Source organism: Jaculus jaculus, chromosome 15 (genome assembly GCF_020740685.1).
Source record: "Jaculus jaculus isolate mJacJac1 chromosome 15, mJacJac1.mat.Y.cur, whole genome shotgun sequence".
Lineage (NCBI taxonomy): Eukaryota > Metazoa > Chordata > Mammalia > Rodentia > Dipodidae > Jaculus > Jaculus jaculus.
The window spans coordinates 52,806,104-52,829,721 of record NC_059116.1 but is presented as its reverse complement, the minus strand read 5'-3'; the positions used below and the strand labels follow the sequence as shown (position 1 = coordinate 52,829,721).

Here is a 23,618-nt window from a genome sequence, read left to right as displayed (position 1 = left end):
CCTGTAATCCCAGCTACTTTAGAGGCTGAGGCAGGAGAATTGGAAGTTCAAGGTTTGTCTAGGCTACAGTAAGTTCAAGGTCAGTCCAGGCAATTTACTGATAGTCTGTGATGGTTTGAATCAGATAACCCCCATAAATTCATATGTTTTGAGTGCTCAGTTCCCAGCTGATGGCAATTTGGGAAGTGGAAACTTGTTGGAGGAGGTGTGTTTTTGGGCATGGGCCCCCTTGCTAGGGTCCTCCTGCTGCTGTTTTCCACCTGCTGTGGCAAGGAAATAATGTCCAGGGTATCATCTTTTCCCAAAGCAAAGGTTTTAATAAGACAACATGTCATAGATTTTGTGAACATTAAAAAAGTACATATTTGGGGTTTACTGATCTACGTACACATAAATATAAAGTGCAGAATGTTGCTGAGTGATTACTCTTGTACTCACATATATGATAGGCATAATAAATGATATTATATATAACCTTTAGGATAAAATTTGATAATGCAAATATCTCACCTAAATGATCGACAAAAATTCATCATGAATTTTAATACTTATAATCCCAAGTAAAATAGTTCAAAAGCAAAATACAACAAATGAAATCCATGATTCCCTGATTCATAGCACTGTTTTTGATTTTGCCTATATTTTTATTTGGTAGCTGCAAACTTCCAACAGTACCCGTCACTTTTTCAAACTCACCACATCTACAGGGTCAGGATTCTTCTACACAAAATCTACCATTAAAATATGGAAGCTACCTGAGTGATAATGCTCTCTGAATTAAAATAGAAAAAATTTCTCAAGCTAAGTATATTTTCATACCAGTTAGAAGAAAGCTTTATACCAAATGTAGAAAAAGTAATGTAATTATTGGTGAATGACTAGCAGACTCATTCTACCATTATTTCATCCTCAAATCAGGAAGTCCTTTGGTTGTGACCTCCAACTACTTTTTTCAATCTGAACCATTTCCATTCAGCACATTGCTTCTGTGTCAATATACCCTGTCGTCTCTTCACCTTCAGCACTTTCTCAGTGACTATAGGTCTACATTCTGAATCTTGCAGGCCCATTTGCATATTATTTCAAAGGTGATTTTTGCTAAATCAATTTTAGCCATGCCATGATCAAGCTTAAACTGTTCCAATGAATTATCACTGCTTAGGGGATAAAATTCAAAGCTATTATCTCTGGCATATTAGGTCTTACCAACTTGCCATGATTAACTTTCTAAGTCTTTGATCTACTGTTCCCTATTTTCTGGCTCTCTAGGTTGTCCTGTGGATGCTTATTTGAAGTTGTTTGTTTTGTCAATGCTTTATCATATTTTGAATGAAACATGTGAAGACTTTTCTTTAAAATGTGTTTCCTTCGTGAGTACTTTTAAAAATTAGTACTGGAAGGGATAGGGATATAGGTTAGTGGTACAGCACTTGCTTATCATAAGTGTAATAATGAGGAGGAGAAAACAGGAGGAGCAGAAAGAAAAAAAATATATATCCCTTCCTGCTGGGGGGAAAGATACACAAAAGACTCAGGAAGCTAATGAATCTTACAAGGCTAAGAAAGTTCAGGAATCTCAGAGAGAGCTACAAGGTTATCATAGCAAGGTGTAATTTCTGGGGAGAGGACATACTCCCTAATAGAGCTGCATGCAAGTTGGGCAGGAAGCTCAGAGAATGACATTTTCCCAGTTCATCACCTGTGTGGATGATTACATTTTGGAGATGCAGTTGCCTATAGGCCATCTATGATCCTATATGTAACCTCAATAGATTCATTTGTTTACCAACCTACACTTAGGTGGAATGCTTTGTTTGGCCTAACATTGGTGCTTTATCTGGAGAGAACAAAGGGTTGCTCATTTCCCTATACAAAGAGCCACACATTAAACCCATTACTTTAAAATATAACAATCTTCAAATATAAATAAAAACATAATATAGGGAAAAGAATAATGCTACCGTTAAGCTTTGTTTTTCTAAGAAATAAACTAGAAATTTGACTTTGTTTGCTGATAAGCTTAAACATTCTGTTTGATCAGTTATTTTTGATGCTGAGAAACAGGAGAGTCTAACAACTTATTTCTAGTATTTTGTCAAATGATTTGAATGCACTCCATGACAATATACTTACTACTTAATCATTTATTCTACATCTACAAAGAAAAAATATGCATATATTTATTTGTGTGTGCATGTATAGTTGTGTGTGTATATGTATGGTATGTGGCCATAAGTGCACATGTGAAGGTCACAAAACAACCTTGGGGTGTGACTTCTTTCCTAGCAACTTTATTAAGACAGGTTCTCTCTTGTTGTTTGCTGCTGCTGGCAAGCATCCAGATTTTCCTTGCTCTATCTCTCATTGCCTAGGCACATTGAGATTACAGATATATGCACTGCTTTGTATCCAGCTTTATCTGGGTACTAAGGAGGCTTGAGTTCAGGTTATAATATTTGCAAGAAAGCATCTTAAGCACAGAACCATCTTCCCAGCTCCAAAGAAACTCATTAGAGGTAAATGTTAAAGATTAAATTTCAGCATAGATTGAAATGAGATGAAGCTATAGGAGATTATACTAAGACTACATGCCTTAGCCTACCTAAACTAAATTCCTAAATAATATGCTTAGATGGTCAAGTAAGAAACCAAACCAGTATTATTGTTGTAAATAACCTATGAATTGAGGCTTATTCATACTGTTGATTTGATTCTAGGTATCTAAATATATATAACGGTAAATTCTATGGAGCATTATATTAGAATATTCTGCACCAGCCCTGGAGAAATTTCAGATTCAAATCAGATATCAGTAAGGGCTTTGAGCATGACTTCAGGCACAACAAATTCAGACAAGATCAAAAGGTGCAGTGGGTTCTATGGAAACATGTTTTTAGTGTAAAGGGAAGAGGACATGGCTTGCTTTGATGTTTGTTATGAAATGGTTGAGGCAATGATAGGAGATGTTATTCTTGTAGCATATGAGTTGAAGCACAAAGGGAAAAGAAGATTTGGTGCCTTGTGTATAGAAACCATCTGCATATTTTGATCTTCTTTCTACTTAACAAAATATACGTTGTAACTTGAATTAATGAGGATTACGACAAAAGCCTTTAGGAATGAACATAGTAAGTAGATGATGGTATTCCAGAGAAACCAAGTAAGAAACACAATCTGACCATGTAATGGAAGGCTAGAGAAAAAGTTGATTAAACTCAGAAATCTAAATTACATTAAAGACAGACAGAAAGAGCCACACATTTAAATTAATTTCACTAATAAAGACAAATGCAAGAGAAGTAGGCACAAATGTAAAGAGACACATTAGAAAGATAGAACACAAGTTATTACTGACAGACAACCATAAATATTGAAATAAATCTTCAAACCAATTAAGGAAGAGGATTAGAAAATAAATAGCCATACTGAAGGATAGGGAAGCAAAAATAGTATGTGCTCCATCAATTTTTGTTAATTATATTTTTGCTGGCTACACAACTAACAGAGGCCTAATTTCTAGAATCTACAAGGAACTCAGACAACCTAAACAATAAAAATAATCAAACAACCCACTTGCAAAGTGGGGCAAAAAACTGAACAGGGAGTTCTCAGAGGAAGAAATACAAATGGCAAACACACACTTAAGAAAATGTTCAACATCCTTAATCATCAGGGAAATGCAAATTAAAACAACTATGAGATTCCACCTTACCCCAGTAAGGATAGCAAACATTAAAAAATCAAATGAAAACAAATGCTGGCAAGGATGTAGAGAAATAGGAACCCTCATTCACTGTTGGTGGGAATGTAAGGTGGTACAACCACTATGGAAAGCAATATGGAAACTCCTATAAAGGATGAGTATAGAGTTACCAACAGACCAGTTATTCCCTCACTGGGAATTTATCCTAAAAGCTTCAATCCTCAGTTCAGAGATATTTGCTCAACCATGTTTATAGCTACTCAATTCTTAATAGCTAAGAACTAGAATCAACTCAGATGTCCATTGTTGGACAAATGGATAACCAAGATGTGGTATAGTTACATGATGGAATTCTACTTGGCAGTTAGAAAAAAATCACACATTGAAATTTATAGAAAAATGGTTGAACTCAGTGAACTCACCCAGTTACAGAAAGACAATTATCACATAGTGGCACATAGCCATGAAGGGTAACCAATTGCTCTTGAATTGGCTAACAGATCTGCACAGTGGAAAGGAAGCCATATCTGGAACTGGAAAACAATTCAGGATCATATCCAGATAATGAATTTGCTCTCCAATATCAAGCTCCCACCAATCTTGGGCTACAAGAAGATGTACACCCATTAAATTCTCTCTGACTAACAGTGGATATCCCATTTAACCTGTGCTAACTTCATTCTCTGTTGGAGAATCTACTTCTCTTTTTTAGATGGAAGTAGGACCAGAGGAGAAACAGCCCATCACACTTCACCAAGGCCCCAGATGAAACCATAGACAAGTTGGAGAAATTAGCAAGAGTGCTGCTTTCTCAGTGAACCTGATGTCAGCACAAGGGAGGCACAAGGGAGGCAGAAGATCACCATAAGTTCGAGGCCACTCTGAGACTACATAGTGAATTCCAGGCCAGCCTGAGCTAGAGTGAGACCCTACCTAAGACAACCAAAATAATGATAGCAATCGTCATCATCATCATCATCATCATCAAACCAAATGAACTATATTGTAATATTTGTATATTGTATATTTATAGTTAGTAATTGTATATTGTATATTTATCGTTGGTGCTGAGAATATGTCTACATTTTTCTCCTGAGTTATTCAACAGTTTTTAAAAATCCTGTGACATTTTGGAATGCTATTTCTTATTTAAAGGCTTTTATTAATTTCACTCCTTTTTTAAAATTCATTCCTGTTTTGTCACATAAAAGTAGCTTTGTATTTTGTTTCACTAAATACTAAGTGTTAATTGAAAAAACAAAGGAATGAAGAAGAGAATTTATTTTGTACAGATCAAATACTGTTTACATTTAAAAATGCAGCTTTTCATGCATAGGCAGGTACATATGATTGTGATGAAATATAATACATATAAGATACAAGGTAGGAATCATATATATCATACCCTTTAAATGCTATATAATACTTCACTATATGCTGATTCTTTTATATACTTAGATAATTCCATACAAGCATTTTTGAATTTGCTAATGTTTCCTCTTCATAAAGAAACACTATAATCTACATCATTATGACTATATCTTCTAGACTTTTACAGATGATTTTCTTAAAATTTCCTAGAAGTAGAAATGCTATTTCAGTGAGAAGCATGCACAATTTGCTAAATGGCCCACTGGTAACAATCATAATAGCAGATATTTTCCAGGTCCTTCTCTAGGTGCTAAAGTGATGGTCATGAATAATCTGAAACTGCCATGGCAGAAGTAGACAATAAACATAAAATAAAATACCAGAGATTCCCTATTTAAGAATCAAATGAGGTGACATGATAGTGGGTGAACAAGGGACAGATTTTTCCAAGATGCTCTGAGGAGCTCTTGTGAAGAAGGAGCTTTGATTGGATAGTTCAGAGGTAAGAAGGATCCAGAAGCAGGAATTCTGGGATGGAAGGGGTTGGGGAAATTTCTACATGCAAGAATCTGACAATTCACATACTGAGAATGAATATAGTGGTCAAACATCTACAGCTGGCCTCTGACTATGGCAGAATATACAGTCTGGGTAGCCAAGGAAAGTCATGTACTTCTGAATGTTGTGATAATTACCATTGTCAGTAATTTTGCATCTGAAATTATGATTTATGTATACCAGAAGTACACAAATTGCCAGGATGATGGTGACCTACTATAATCCTAACACTAGGGAGGTATAGACAAGAGAAATAAGGATTCATGACATCTTGAGCTACACAGGGAGTCGTTGGCTCAAAAAGAAACAAACTATACAAATCACAAGTGCGCTACTCAGGAAACTACAGCATTCCTGAAGAAAGAAATGTTCTTGGAACATGGAAGCCAAAAGTGGGGTTTAGGAAGTAAGTATGAAATAATTCAGGGTGGTAGAAAATGAAGATCTAACAGGATGGGAATATTGTGTGAGAAATGGTGTTGAGAAGGTGAAAGAGGGCAGAGTTCAGAGCACAAGCAAGAGGATGGTCCATTTCAGACAGGTATGGTGTTGGCAGGAAAATGTGGAAATTGCAGGATTTCTCACCTTTTCTGGGTGCCTCATTTTCTGTACACTTCCTTAGAATTTTTATGGGTAATCTGTCATATTGATATTTGAAAAACAGCTGAAAAGTTGTACCTCCATTTAATTTGTGCACATCTGACTTAAAAAGATAGAAACATTTGCCTATGTTTATTGGTCATCTGGATTTTTACAATTTACTAAGCTCTATTTGTTATTAACTAATACTTTCCTGTTAATACATAAAGAATAATTCAACTAGCAGCAATATTCTTGGATGTTTTCATTTGTCCTTTAATATTTTCTATTGTCTCCTTTAATAAATAGTGATAGATGTTAGCTGCTTTTAGGGGAGTGATGTTCTTCTAGGTGATTATTTACTGGAATTTATTTAAATCTTCATGAAGAGATGCCAGAATGAGAAATCACTAGGGAAATTCCCCAAAGTAACCTAGATTTTTATTTGGGGTGCTCACATGCTGCTGCTAAACATTTCTACTAATAATGTCAGATTGTCAGTTCTCAGATGCCTGTGGGCAACTCCCCCAATCCTAACATCTTCAGCTAAGAAAGACCTTATCCAAGTCAATGCATATGGTTTTAAGAAGCTGGATCTTCCTATAAGACAACATTATTGTTCTCTTCCCTTGCTCCATATTCTTCTAATGCAGGGGCTATTTAGGGAAACTGATAGTCACCTTCTCTTCCTTTCCTTACTGCCACATTTCAGTGATATTTTAGTAATGGCAGTTTCTTTTTGTCAGTACTTAACTACCTCTCTTCATGTTTCCCTCAAGTTTATACGGTGCTCTGTGGAAATTCTGTTTGTCTGTTATATGCATGAATAGCACATCTTATCAGCAGTGTCACATGTTTTTACACTATCCATTCGTTGAATCTTTTGAAGTACATTTGGTTAATATCGTCAGTGATTGCTGTGTGTGGTAACTAACCCTAGTCCAGCTGTGGGTTAAAACTTCAAGATCAGGATTCCTATAATCACACTTCCACAGAAAGTTTATTTTTCTTCTATAGGTACTAAATGCCAGCTGCTGCTTGTAGCAGTTCTTCTCACCTTCTCCTTTCCTCTTTTTAATAATTCTTTAAAAGATCTTTTTTTTATTTATTTGGAAGCAGAAAAAGTCACACACACACACACACACACACACACACACACACACACACAGAATGGGTCTAGCCACTGCAAATGTACTCCAGATGCATGTGCCATTTTATGCACCTGGCTTTACATAGGTACTGGGGAATCAAACCTACATCATTAGGCTTTGCAGGCAAGTGCCTTAACCACTGGGCAATCTCTCCAGTCCATTAGTTCCCTCTTTTTAAGAAAAATAATTTTACTTATTTATTTGCAAGGAGAAAATGTGGTTGTTCCAGGGCCTCTTGCCACTACAAACAAACTCTAGGCATGTGTCATTTTGTGTATCTGGCTTTACTTAGGTACAAAGGAATTGTACCTGGGTTGGTAGGCTTTGCAAGCATGTGCCTTGAACTGCTGAGCTATCAACTCCCCAGTCTCTGTCCTTCCTTCTTAAAAATATGTATACCTTTAGTCTTTATTGTAGCATTTTCGGCAATCTCTTTAGGCTCAAGATAGTTTCCTTTCTGTGGTCTGAGGCAAAGGGAGGAACAGATTGGCATTCCTTAGGTGGGAAGGTATTGTTCATAAAGGAAGGGGAAATCAACACTTCAGGAAGAAGGGATATGATGACAGAGATCTTTAAGCAGAGGTGATAGGCTCTTGGTCACCTATTAGGACAGTCTGTCACTTTCTGCATAACCAAAATATCTTTACTTCAAACATCATTTCTTCACAGAAGAGTAATTGATCCATCATACCCATATCTAAAATCATAAGCATAGAAAAGTCTTTATAATAAAAAATAAATTTGTGTTTAAAAATAGACAATAATATGCCTTCTACAGGTAACTAGTTGGGCAGTGTAATAAATTGGAGTTTAAGAGAAGCCATGGAAGAACAGAAATTCTATGGGCTACAGTCCAAAGGCCCAGATTTTGAATCTCAGTACTGGTTCCTAATTACAGAGTGACTTAAAGGCACAGCAGAGATCCTTTGATTTAAATTGTATCAATCTTCACCACAAATTCACATGCAGAAACCTCACCACTGTTCAGAATGCTGCTCCATTTGGTGGGGATAGGGTCTTTGTAAATGGAATTAAAGTTAAAATGGGGCTATTAAGGCCAGACCTCATTAAATGTGATGCATATCCTCCTCATAAAAAGAGAAAAATTGAACTGCAGAGATGGCTTAGTGCTTAAGGTGCTTGCCTGCAAAGCCGAAGGACCCATGTTTTGAATTCCAAGTACCCATTTAAGCCAGATGCACAAGGTGGTGCATGCATCTGGAGTTTGTTTGCACTGGCTTCAGGCACTGGCATGCCCATTCTCTCTCTCTCTCTCTCTCTCTCTCTCTCTCTCTCTCTCTCTCTCTCTATCTCTCTTTCTCTCTCTCTCAAACAAATGAATAAAAAGAAAAAAAAATGATTATGAATGCTTTTACAGAAGTAGAAACATTTGGCCTATGTTTTTGGCCATTTCAATTTCTAAAACATATTAATCTCTGCATGTTTTATTTATTCAATAATTCTCTCCAATATCATTACATAAAGAATAACTTGACTGAAAGTCACATCCTTGGGTTATTTAGCTTTACTTAACCAACACATAGAGGGGAGACATAGGAACACAGTGAGGAGACAGACATCTACCAACCAAGGGGTTAGACTGGAGTTGATCTCTCCATCAAAGTTCTTAGATAGAATTAACCCAGCTGATACCATGATCTCAAGTTCCTAACTTGCAGAATGATGAGAAAATTATTTTATGTTGCTTAAACTCTACTGTGGGACATTTTGTTAACAGTACTTCTAGCAAATAATGAAGATTGTATCATTGTTAAAGAGGAAATTTTCTCAATAATATTTTAGAATTTTATGAATCAAGATTCTCATAAAGGTTATTATTTTATTTATAACTGACTATATGTTTATGATAATGCAATGTTCTGTGCACTGACTAGCTCTGTGATGGTCACATTGGGAGGAACCAATTTTAGCTTTTTTATTTATGTATTTTCTGCTATACATTGGAATGAAAATATGATGCATTGAAGAGGGAGACGTGTGAAATAGGAACAGAAAATGAGATTGTTCATAAAGGAAGTGGAAATCAACACTTCAGGAAGAAGGGATATGATGACAGAGATCTTTAAGCAGAGGATAATAATTAAACTGCAAATTAGTAATACGACAGCCATCAATAACCAGTGATTGTAGTGAGCAGAGGAGAGCACTACTTCAGTACATTTATTTGGCCAGCACTGTCATGATATATATATATATATATATATATATATATATATATATATATATATATATATATATTTTTTTTTTTTTTTTTCTTATTTCCATGTGACCCTTAGCTTACATAGCGCAATAATTGGCTTAACACTGTTAATAATGATATCATGAAATGTGTTGACTGCTTTTATTTCCTTTTTGGCTTTCTGAGTTACTGACACATTATGAATCAACCATATGTAGGGTCAACTCATACTGAATAGTTGTTAGAAACCATGATAACAAAAGTCATTACACTGCAGTTCAGTTTTGACAGTAAAATTTCTGCAACATTATCACAAATCCTCCTGCATTAGTGCAATGATCCTTACTATAGTTCCATATTAGAAGCAGATTGCTGTAGCATGCATCATACAAAAAGTCAAGCAACTCGAGTTCTGTGCTGCTTTTACAGATAACACTTTTGTTCTTTTCATGTATCTCGTGCAGACAGCATCTTTGTTTTATATACTTATTTTCAAAAACCCATGAACATATTGCATATACCCCTTTAAAATGAGAACATTTCCTTGAACATCAACAAAAAATCTAATATCTAGCATCCAATGAAATCATTTGAAATTCATTTTATGTCTCACAGGATTCTAACACTGTATTATTCATTGCATCTATCCAGTTCTTTCTAGGAGATAATATACTAGCTTGTGTACGTTTTTCAGAATACACATTTATCATGATGGAATGATAAAATATTTTTTAACAGCTTATATGCCACATTCAAGGGCCCTTTGACAGGAAATCTAAAACCAAACTGACAAAATAAAAGTATTTCAATGTCTCTGTCCACAGTACTTTATCAGTCACATGGACAAACTCTTAAATCAGACTGCTCAGTTAAACTGAAATATATATATTCAGATACTAATGTTTATACATGATCCATTTAAAGAAAAAAAGGTAATATGATTTATAAACTATTTTCTAGTGAGGGAGTTGTGAAACATCTAAAAATCAAGTCTCTTCTTTTCTAGTTTCTACCTGTGCTAACACAAGTACAAACAGAATAAACAATTAGAACACATTGTGCTTTCTGTAAAATATCTTGTCTATCAATTTGGAAACAGATAAAATCTCATTTAGTGAGATATAGTTGGAGTGGTTATGGGACCTGTTATTAGAACTGCTCAGAAGGTAAGAATCTTTAAATAATCATCCCAGAGTTGTCTGATATGTTGGGTCTAAAATGTACTTGTATATGAACACATATATGAACATTCTGACATAATGTTAGTTACAATGATTTTAGTTCTTATAGTTAAAGGAGAGAGAATACTAGATAACTCTTGGTCACCACACTTATAGGTTTATTGCTAACAAGTGTTTATGCTAACTGAGCTAACTTGTCTTTAAGGCACTACTGGTTAGCAGAAAGTGCTAATTGCCACTTTAATTTAGGGATTCATAAATACTTACTAAAATAAGGTAATTAAGTTCTTTTCCACAATGATTTCTTTTCTATAGCACAGATTATTTTACATCAGTACACAAGTAATGAAATTAGTGCCAATTTGAGTCTAATTTTTTGTGGATATATAATAAAAAAATTAGTGGGATATGCTATAGAATACCACTTAATAACATGCATAAGTAACTAAAAGGTATGTAAACTTAGTATGTGTCAAGTTCTGTTCTGAGAGCCTTACAAAAATTGTCAGCCAAACTATATAAGGAAAAATTAAATTATGAAATTTGCAAGAAAATAGATGAAGCTGAAAAGAACATACTAAGTATAGCAACAGAGATCCAGAGAGATGAATATTGTATATTGTATATTTTCTGTCATTGGAGATCCTGAATGCATGTGTGTATGTAAATAAGGAGATGTGAGACAGGGTATAGGTTATGAAGCTAGACAGGGGAACATGGGAAGGAAAGGGGTGTGGAGAAAGAGGAAAAGGACAAAGGACACACATCATAGGAAAGTGAAAGAGAGATGATTATAAAAGGGAGAGGAAAAGAGAAGAAGGGATAAAAGAATTTAAAAAGGTATATGAAATAATACCATATTGAAATGCATACATGTGTAAGCTAAAATATAAAATAAAATAAATATTCAACTCATCTTTAAAGTGATTTAGTATAGTATTTCACATGGTAAATATATCAAGGTCTTCTTTGTCACAGATTTTGAAACTATCTTCCTAAATTCTTAACTTGTAAGCATTTTAATTTTCATGATATCAAATCTATGGATAACTTATTAGTATTCTTTTCATTTTTAAATATATATATATTTAGTTAGTTAAGAGAGAAAAGGAGGCAGAGAGAGAGAGAAAGGGGGAGAGAGAGAGAGAGAAAGAGAGAGAGAGAGAGAGAGAGAGAGAGAGAGAGAGAGAGAGAGAGAATGGGTATGCTAGGGCCTCGAGCCACTGCAAATGAAATCCAGATTAATGTGCCTGGTTGAGCATCTGGCTTACGTGGGTCCTGGAGAGTTGAAATGGGATTCTTTGGCTTTGCAGGCAAATGTGTTAATCACAAAGCCATCTCTCCAGCCCATTTTTTAAAACTTTTTATTTATTTATTTGTGAGCGACAGACACAGAGAGAAAGACAGGTAGAGGGAGAGAGAGAGAATGGGCGTGCCAGGGCTTCCAGCCTCTGCAAACGAACTCCAGATGTGTGCGCCCCCTTGTGCATCTGGCTAACATGGGACCTGGGGAACCAAGCCTCGAACCAGGCTTCACAGGCAAGCGCTTAACTGCTAAGCCATCTCTCCAGCCCTCTCCAGCCCATTTTTAAAAATTTTTATTACCTTGGTAAAAGCTTGTATCAAGATAATGATCAAATAACTATTTACATGTCTTTTATGTTTGCATCTTCAGTGTCTGTGTTGATTGGCTCAGCACAGGATGCGGTTTATTTTAATTTTTTAAATTGTGAAACTAGCACCTTTTTGTTTAAAATGTTGGGTCATCATTTTGCTTTCTTTTCCACATTTTTATGAGATATGCTGTTTTGTACACTAGGACTTCTCTCTTTGCTTTCTGTTGGGTGGCTCTGAGTTTTTTGTTTTATTTATAACATTTCACAACTTATGCCAGCTATATTATTTGTTTCAGTACAGATCAGGACAAATGGTGCCTCATCATTTTCTTCGTAATTTTCTTGTATATGTTCATTGACAAGTATAGAATTATTTTATCAGGTTCTCAAATATATTTTAATTTGTTTGAAATGCTTAAAAATTACAATATGAATTATTTGAGTCCCATCAGATTGCAATACTGAACATGATGACTTATGTTGTTCCAAGGTCATCTATCTTTAAGTTCTAGAGGTTTATTTCTTTTTTATCTTGGTTTTTCAAGGTAGGGTCTCATTCTATCCTAGCCTGACCTTGAATTCACTATGAATTTTCAGGGTGGCCTTGAACTCATGGCAATCCTGCTACCTCTGCCTCCTGAGTGCTGGGATTAAAGGAGTGTGCCACCATGCCTGGCTCTAGAGAGGGTTTTTTTGTTGTTCATTTTTTATTTATTTATTTGAGAGTGACAGAGAGAGAGAGAAAGAGACAGAGAGAGAGAGAGAGAGAGAGAGAGAGAGAGAGAGAGAGAGATTGAGAACAGGCACGCCAGGGCTTCCAGCCACTGCAAACGAACTCCAGAGGCGTGCGCCCCCTTGTGCATCTGGCAAACGTGGGTCCTGGGGAACCGAGCCTCGAACCGGGGTCCGTGGGCTTCCCAGGCAAGCGCTTAACTGCTAAGCCATCTCTCCAGCCCTCTAGAGAGTTCTTAATGAAGGTTGGAATGGCTTATTTCATAGCAATCTTGTGTATGTTTGTTTACCATAGATAACTCCACTCCACAGTTAATAAGATTTACATCCTAGTATAAAGGAACATCAATAGTGTAAAAAGATCTAGCAAACAGATACACTTATTTTCCATATTACTTTTTGTTATAGCAAGTGAGTGTCTAATATATCTCTGCAGATGTGAGCAGACATTATTTAAAATGAAATTGTGCATCATGTGTGAGACTAGTCTATGTAGAAAATATACCTTTCATAGATGTTGCATACAATGAACATTTTATTTATTTTGTAACCTTTGTAAATGTGTTTTTAAGTATAAAGGAATATTATTGCATTTTAGAGATGAACCATGCCATGAAAAGTTAGCATTATATGTGTGAATTCCAAAGAACATAACCTATTTACTGAAAAATGTTCTAAATTTTTGAGGCCTATATAGAGAATACAAAGAACACTTTTTTTTTTACCTTATTAAATGTCAACAGAATTTCATGAATGTATACTTTTAGAGGCTTTTCCTAAATAGAATATTTTCCAATGTTGAGTCTAATAAATATTAAGTCAATCGGTTGTAAATAGGTTTATAAGAAAAGAAAAGCCATAGAGAAAAAAATGGGAAATTCAAGGTGACAGTTAGTGGATTTTTCAAATATAAAAGTATAGTTTAAATATTTAGGATGGGAATATAATTTACAGTGCATTATATTATGCCTATGTTATATATATGTGAGGTGGATATTTCTTTGTGTGTATTGATGTATTTTGTCCTTAGAAATGTTGGCATTTCAGGCTGAAGAATTCTTGGCACAGGTTGAAAGTGGACTGTCCTGTGTGTTTGGGATATTTGAGAGCACCCTTAGTTTCTATCCATAAGTTTATAGAATATAGTCAAATAAATATCAGCAAGGAGAGATATGGCTATGTGAAAACCTATGGAATATATATATATATATATATATATATATATATATACAAAATATATATATAATATATATTTATATAGAGCTATAGATATGTGAAAATTTTATTTTGAGTGCCTTTGCCGTATAAGAGGCCCTCCCTCACCACACTCTGTAAGTAACTTTAAGATTTTGCTTCCATTCATTGCCCCTGTAAGTCTATCCAAAGAACATCCTTCCAAGGTGCACAAGATACCTAACTTTACAGTCCACTCAAAACTGGCACTACAGAATTGTTTGGTTCTAAACTATATTTATTTCTCTAAAGTATTAGCCAGAAATGAGCTCTCAGGTATCCCTAGTCTTCATGAGGATTGCATGACAATGACGATAGAAAGAAGGGTCATTGGACAGTCTTTGGAGAAAATAATAGACTGCCAGCTGGTTACTCCAGGCTCAGGAATCATGGAAGCCCTTCAGTGGCCTCTCAAGGAAAGCTCCTTAGAGGGAGGATTAGTAATAATTCAGTGGAAGCTTCTTAGTCTATGGTAACTCCCTTAGAACAACTGCATGAGTGAATGTGCATTTTTGTGTATGCAACTAAGAAACAGAGCAGATAAGTGTAAATCAAAAAACAGTGGTACTGACATGGTCTTTAAAATAGCTGTTTTAGGCCAAAGTTATTGAAAATGATTACATTTTTTCTATGAAATAAATCCTTTTCTATCTATAGGGGGAAAAATCCACTCACAGATTGCCAAAAGTACAACTTTATTGGATGCAAGATAATAAGCAGTAGGACATAAAACAAAGCAAAAGCTGCTGTCACATTTTTTCTAAGAAAATAATTTTGCTTATTGCTAGAATTGACTGATTCCTCACCAAATCAGTCTAAAGTATTAAAATAAGGCAATGAAAAAACTGATGAAAAGTGGAGAAAATTAGTACAAATTTTAGGTGATACAGTTGTTTTACTAGCATTAAAGATGGAAATTTCACTAAATAAAATTGGGCAATGCAGGTTAAGTAGAAAAAATATTTCTTTCCTGGGAATCTACTGGACCTGGGGTCACAGCCCTCAGTATAAAAGTAGGGTTGAGATGGAACACCTATTAGCCCCTACTGTATCTCTCTCACTATGATGAGTGCTTAATAATTTATTTTATTATATAATTTAATGAATGAATGAATATGTGGTGCTTAAATTCTGTGAGCTTTTAAGTGTCCTTTGGAGTCCATCACCACACTGTTAAATGGCTCATATTGTTGTGTGGTTCTTTTCACAAGCTCTCTTCACTGATGTCCAAGTATGTTTGTGACAGGTTCTTTCATGGCATCTCACCTATTGGTCCACTCATACCTCAAGGCAAAACAAAAGAAATCAAAGCTCATGCCCTGTAGTCTGAGAAAACATTTGGACCAAAGTTGCTATGTATCTTAGACCCATTTTTCTTCACAACTGTGCATACAGGAAATCTGTGAAACACTCTGCACTTTCCAAGACTGTAAATCTATAGACGGTTTAAGGCAAAAATTTTAAGGATGCTCCTATTTCATAAGTTTTACATTTAGAATTGATAAGCCTATCCACAATCTTAATCCGAAGTTAATAATTTCTAATTAAATAAGTATTTTTTTTTTTTTACCTTGAAGGCCACTACTGAAAAGGGGGCCTCATGAGAAAAAAAAATACAAATGTAATCAGTGAATCAAAGCATCTATTTCACTTAGATACTAGACAAATGGTATGTAACCTATGGGCTTTTACAAGACATATGTGGCATTGGCAGTCAATAGGATAGTATAGAGGTCTACTATGACTATGAAAGAAGTTGGATGTAAGACAAACTAGTTAAAGCCCCATCGGTGCTAATCTCTATTTGTGTAATATTATGAGCTACTCAGTCTCAGTTCCATATCTTATTTTAGTGACAATGATAATAATAACATAGAAACCAAGACTGCTGAAGGGCTTTCTAAATGTCTATTTTTATGACCTTTGCTTGATACCATTTTTACTTTTGATTAGACAAGCTTCTTTTTATATACAACAGTGAATACTGGGGAGAACTAAGACTCACTGAGATGACAATAAAGAAGAAAAAGACCAGTGCTTCACCCTTGAGGAGTCATCTCTATTACACCTAACAGGGTCCAGGGAACATTGTAGAGGAAGTGATGGAATGAATATGAGTGTCGCTGTCACTGAGACCCAGAGGAACTTTTCTATGGAAATTGTGCTAGACACTGAGAAGACTCAAAACACATCAGAGCTATAAAATAAGAGATTGTCAACAGCTTGACACTAAGCTAGACATCTATCATGATCCTCAAAGCTCACAGACCATTTTTATGTGAAATAGGGGGCAGAAAGAATATAAGAGCCAAAATATGGGAAGGAGTACTTTGGGGGCACTTTCCTAAATCCATGAAATGACTGGTGAATTCATGACCTTACAGTGATTACTCCCGTTAGACCTACATTGTTCTAACCTCATTAACATTGTGTTTTGATGTTGATGTTGTTTTGCTAGGGATATTCCTCTTACCTATGCTTCCTAAATGCTGGGATTAAAGGTGTGCACCATTACACTCCACTTCTTATCAACATCTTAACATAGAAGATGTAGGAGGACAAAAGGAATGAGACAATACATAGAAGGACTCTCTAGATAGAGGAGCATTCCCAGTTGAATAGGGGTTGGCAAGAGAAGATAAAAGAGGATAATAGGACAGAAATATGATCAAATCAGATTATATTCATATATTAAAATTCTCAAGAAAATAAAATCAAAAGTATAACATTTTCCAATTGTATAGTACATGTGTAGATATATGGTCCACATACACGCTTCTGTATCAGCTGATTCTGTAATAATTTTTACTCTCTTCATTTTAAACCACCAAGGTTTACAACAGGAAAGGGCTATACTTTACAAATTGCCTGTGAAAGAATTTTAACTTAATTTAAGCCAGTTTTGGAAAATATCTTGTTTTTAGCCAAGAGACCACATTGCTATTTGCCTGAAAGATTAACTCATCTTTCTTTGGGGACTGAAGAATTTCATATGGCACTTGAAACAAATATACAAAAAATTCATGGAAATATACATGAACATTTTAAAGAGATAACACACAAGTATATTTGAAAACTTATGAAAATAATAAACTTTTTTATTCAGATAGAAATAAAACCAGTTTTGAAGAATGTTTTCCTTCTTTTATCTCTAGTGTTATTTTTAATTTTGACATCTGAGGAGTTTTAGATTGAATTTAATACTTTCGTTACCCATGAATACAGCAAGTAAGAATTTTACATAATTGCTTTTGCCTCTTTCTGATACTTAAGGAGGAAAATACCCACCACTGCAAAGTTGAAAGGGAGTATCAGGAAACATATATGAATAAAACACACACCACCACCACTGAGAGTGATACTATAGCATTCTAAATTTTGAAATATCTGTACATAAAATTATGATAAAGAAGGCAACATTATTTTTAATTTGTTTTACTTCTCTATGAGGCATTCTTTTGACCTAAAATTAAAACAAGCATAACAAGGTATAATTTGTATAGAAAGAATATTATTTTATAATAATCAGGATTATTAAAATATAATTAATCATTTGCAAATAAATATGCTTCAACATGTAAATGATTCCTAAAATTTATTAGTGTGATTCTTTTACTTGACAAGGGAATTCATGAAGGCTATCAGAGATTAAATGGTACCTTTATGTACCCCAAACTAAAATGACCAGAAGACTTAATCCATGCAGGTGGGAAAGGCTGCAATATCAAGGAAATAGACTAACATATTAAGACTGTCTCATTTTTGATGGCCAAATTCCACCCTGTAAGCAGTGCATTAGAAGCTAATGACATATGATTTCTCACTGACAGATTTTTAACAACATCAATATAGCCTCTGTGTCCATCACAGAAAATTGATCCTACATGACACTGACAAGGGCAGCCTGCACTGAATGACCTCTGTTGCTGAAGGATGGAGATGAAAAATGAATGGAAGTAGAAATAAATCTTTGAAAGTTTCCCTGAAACAGGTGTGTTCAAAGTGATTCATTTGAGGGATCTCAAACATAAACCAAATCTCCTGGCACTCTCCATTGTCTCTCTGATCATACAAGTCTTGATTGAATTCAACCAACAAGACTATGATGATGTTGCTTTAACCTTGTAAATGGGAGGTCAGGATACTCTTTAAAAGGCATAATTCAAGGCTGCTTAAGCAGATATCCTTTTATCACTTGCCCCCAAAGGATCTAGTGTGAACTCCCATGTGTCCATGCAGCTTGTTTTTTGTTTATCCTTGATTAGGAAAAGAAATACAGTAAAACAACTGATTATTTTCTCTTCTTCAATTACTAGCAACATGTCAAATACATTTTACCTTAATAAAAATTCAAAATGCATGAAAAGGTTGGACAAATACTCTATGTACCCAGACGTATACTTTCTTTGACTCCTTAACAGTCGTTTGGTCACATTATTATACCTTTAGTTTTTTTCCAAATTCACTTATTTCTCTTTTCAAATTTTATTTATTTATTTGGTAGGGGCTACGCATGTGCCACATAGCATGTGCAGAGATGAGATGGCAATTTTCTTATCAGTCCTTGCTTTCCAACTTGTGCTGAGGCAGATCTCCTGTTTACTGTTTTGTTCATAAGCTTCATAAGTTCTGTTGCCACTTCCCTTCTTGCCCTAGAATCACTGAGATTACAGAGGCCATAACAGCTTCTCACTTTAAAAAATACGATGTCTTGAGATCCAAACTCATGTATGCAGAATTCTGTCACAAATTCGCTCTCTATCAAGCCATCTCCTCAGCCCCCAATCCACTTACATATGGTGTATCTTCATATTCTGCTATATTAATATGTAAAAGTATGACCTGCTTTTTCTCCAGTATATATAGCGACTTCACCTTTCATCTGAATGGATGTGTGATAAGCATTGGCATTTCTAAGCAATATATAGATGAAGGTAATGATGTCAATTGCATAGCTTTGTTTTATTTTTAAAGTAGCTAAGGGATCCTTTTTATTACTAATTACGTTCCCAAGGGAAATATTTATGAATTCTAAAAATAAATTTGGGAGGAGCAAATAACTTGGAAGGATCATTGAGACACTGATTGGTAGAGCTTTTGCTTAAACCCCGGCTTTCTGCCTTCCCAAACATTCCAGTAGAAAGAGAGGTATGTATGAAAGTGGAGTTCTGAATCACAGTGATGGGCAAGGCCAAGGAGAGAAGACATTCTCCAGCTGTATACTTGTCCTTGCTGCTAGATTGTTTAAAGATAGCCAAGCCTTTAGCTTTATGAAAGTTGAATAATTAGACCAAAGACTTAAAGAATAGTCATTTTTTCTTGCTACTAACTATCTCAAAGTATAGGAACTGACAAAGTTATAACACAACTAAATTTTGGCACCCTCCCTTTTGGGTTCATGATGTATCTTTCTTTCTTTTTGATGAAAGTATTTTCTACTTTTATCATGACAAAAATATTTCACAAAGTATGCTAACCACACACCACATCATGAGCAGTAACCAGAGAGTTACCAGTTTTTCTGAAATGTCTAACTTATCTTGATATTAAACAAAACAAAAACCAAAATTTGGGGCATTTATATTACAATGAGGGTTTAGATTTCCATCCTACTGTCATCTAGAGTTGAAATTTGAAGTCTGTAATACCACATTTAAATCTGAAAAATAAAGATAAAAAAAGAGACCCATGTGGCAGTGAACACCTTTAATCCTAGCACTTGGGAGGCAGAGGTCGGAGAATCGCCATGAGTTTGAGGCCACCCTGAGACCACACAGTGAATTCCAGGTCATCCTGAGCAAGACCCTGCCTCGAAAAAACAAACAAATAAATAAAATAATATAATAAAATATAATAAAAATAAAATTAAAATTAAAAATTAAAAAAGAAAATTCATGGTCATGATAATTAATAGCCAACAAATATTAAAAAGGCAGGTTAGAAACTAAGTTTATCAAAATCCAATATGGAAAGGTTCGTGCAATAAAACTGAACAGAAAGATACCATGCCGATTTTGTGTGCATTTGGCATGAGAATCATAATCACATTAATTACCTCACACTGACCACTTTATGCTTCTGGTAGTACACACATCAAATAAATCATTTCTACAAATTAGAAAAGCCAGTACCTTTTTCTTATCACTGACTGAAGCATTGATCGAGAGTAGTCTATCAAACACATTGAAGTAAGCTTCCTTTTCCCTCAAAAAAATAGTCTGCATCCTTTGATACTCTTGTGCTAAATGTAGATTTTCTTCCAGTGAGTCATTTTGTATTACCTAGAAAAAAAATATACAGACAAATCTAAACTGAAAATAAATTCATTTGAACTTTTCCTTCTTTTGGATTACCTAAAAGTATCCTAATGTATAATATAGCAAAATAACAAAATATCACAAAAAAGAATCACTTGGTACCAACACACTTTTCCTTCCTATTTCCTTCCCTTGCTTCTTCCCTCTTTCCCTTTCTTCCTTCCTTTCAAGAAAAACAAGGGTTTAGCAGAGATTAAAGCAAGCAGTGAAAGTGAGGGAAAACGGATGCGGAAGCTCTCCCAAGCCAGGAGGGATCTAGAGCAGGTAGCCCTATTTTCATTTTTTATATAGTGTTTTATTCTTGTTTTGAACATGTGTGATTTGTGAGTATGCACCTGTCTTTTGCTCCCCCCCCCCCGCCACCCTTTCCTGGGCTTCCCTCAGTCAGACCTAGTATGATCCCCACCCAGTAGCCAGGGTGTCTTCCAGTCTCCTGCTCTCCCTTCTCTGGTCCCTGTACTCTAACAGTAGCAGACCCTTTGGTGCTTTGGTACATAGAATCTGATCCCTAAGAATTAGGAGTGTTGTCACTCAGAGAAAACATTGAAGGAAACAAACAAACAAATAGGTGGAGAGTATGACTGACAAAGGCAAAGGGGAATTAATCATTTAGAAGCATCCTGAGACACTGTTTTATGTGGATACATTTTAGCTATATGAACATTGAATCTGCTTCTGTGAGTAGTGAGGATATGACAACATAATAACCACCTCTGTAATTAAGTAAATACATGCCAAGTCTAATACAGAGCCTTTAGCAGCTACCTGTGATTTAAAGTTGGATGGATGAATTAAGTCTAATTGATGGTTGCTTTTTTGGTTCCTGCATAGCAAGCTATCTCTGGTTGCTGCAAAAATATAGAATTCATCAACAGACTTGTATATTTTCCAAACTTTTAATCTAATTGATCCTCTTGTGGGACTCTAATTTCAAAAACTTTATTCATTATAACATTATCCACAGTACTAAAAGGTATTAAAAGCCACAAACACAGATTAATCATGATGATTAAATTACTAGACCCAAACATATCTATTGTGAAATAATTTAAATGTTTGGGAAGGATGCCCTCATATCAAGTCCTTACAACCAGTTATTACACATTATATGTGGCATGGAATTATGATAGAAAATGTGATTCAGCAGAAAATTGCCTTCTCTAATACTTCTATATTTGTGCACATGAAGATTTACTAAGGTCAGCACACATATTCCTCATGAAAGCTTGATCTGCCTGTTGACCCCAAATGATGAGTGTTATGTTTCAGATATTCTTTGAGAAGCCCAGTGATGAACTGAGATCCATTTCAAATTCCTTTGCCCTAACTCTGGTAAAAAATAACCCAGAACATTAAGAACTTGTATCTTAAAACTACCTAAAGTAATATAGCATTATTTTTTGTTAGAGCAAAGTTCATGATTATTTTCATGTGGTAGAGTCACTTTTTACATAGTAACTGTAATGGTTATTGATACCTGAACTCTCATCATAAAATCCAATTCTGAATTGGCTAAAGATCTAGGCTTTGTATTCAGGCATACTAGTACTACATCCCATTCTCTTAAATATGAGCCACCTTTAAACACCATGCAATTCTGCCTTCAAAAACCTTAATGGCATCAACCAACTGAATCAAGTTGCTGAATTCTTTTATTTCAAACTTATTTCCAAAAGTACACCAATCTGACAGACATGTCGCTTGATGCAAACAAAATGGGTTGCTAAAGTAAGTGAGAAATTGGGCCCAAAGAAACTACTTTCCATTGTAAGTTCTCGTGAATATATTGTTTATATATAATCAGATTTTTATGATTTTTTTAATCTATATGATATAACACCCCACAATTTAATTAGACACAATATATCCATTGGTAAAACCAAGTTCATGGAGCTTCCAAGGTGAGGTCTGCAGAACTCTCTACTGTGGTTGAATGCAGTGGAGTGATGCTACCATTAGTCCATTAGAAGTGGGCCATTCATGTTCACTTTGGACAGAACCTCAATCCATTAGAAACACTTTTCTTTTTGTGGAAGGTAGGGCTTCACTCTAGCCTAGGCTGACCTGAAATTTACTATGAAGTCTCAGGCTGCCTTGAACTCATGGTGATCCTCTTACCTCTGTCTCCCAAGTGCTGGGATTAAAGGTGTGCACACGATGCCAGGTAGAAACACTGTTTTTCAAGTTAAATATGGATTATCCACAAAGGAGAATAAAAGAGTAGCAATTAATTTGAGCATTCAGGAAAGGGGGTTGTGATTTAAATGTTTTCATTGTACACAAACTCCTAATAGCTGCCTCAAAAAGTCTTATCAAGTTATCATATTGTCATGTGACATCCATACTCTCAATGATGCCTACACAGGCACTCAGATCCAGTTCACCAGGATCTTCTTTCAGTTATGTTTTGTAACAGTCTTTCTGACTCAATTCTAATTCCAACTCTACTGTCCTGATGTGATTCTCTGCTGCTGTTTCTACTGATCTTTTATGGTGACCCATCTGTCATCTCCTGATTATTTGTTAATAACAATTTGTTGCATACTATTCCTCACTTTCTTGCTGCTATTTCCATGTTTATGGTCTTCAGTAAATGATACCACACTTATTTTAGCCCTATTGTAAGAAAGAATTGATTTTCTGCCAGAACCACCACAAAATAGAAATTTTACTGCTGGTATTTATTGATGAATATTACTCCAGAGCATCCTTACAACTAACTTTTCACCTATTTATTTTTTTATTTAACCATTTGTTTTGCAAACCCTTCTGCATTCATTCTATGGGTTTAGTCCTGTGGTGAATCCAGAGATTTAAAAAGATGATCATGCTCACCAGTGGTTCCAGACTAGGGTGGTAGGGGCAAAAGTTCAAACAAGTCTAGTTGAAGAACAGTGCAGGATGAGGAAGAGATTTTTATAAGAAATTATCTATGACATGAATTTTAAAAGGATCAATTTATGACATCAATTTTAAA

The 23,618-nt window shown here is 35.1% G+C and overlaps 1 protein-coding gene across 1 annotated transcript in view; it reads right to left on the bottom strand.

The window, feature by feature from the left end:
* The window catches only part of Ccdc178 (coiled-coil domain containing 178), a 612,453-nt gene that overhangs the window by 242,918 nt on the left and 345,917 nt on the right, over positions 1-23,618 (bottom strand). Inside the window, exon 19 of the mRNA XM_045134754.1 lies at positions 20,456-20,605. Within this exon, the coding sequence (XP_044990689.1) occupies positions 20,456-20,605 (150 nt within the window). The remainder of the gene's footprint in view (positions 1-20,455; positions 20,606-23,618) is intronic.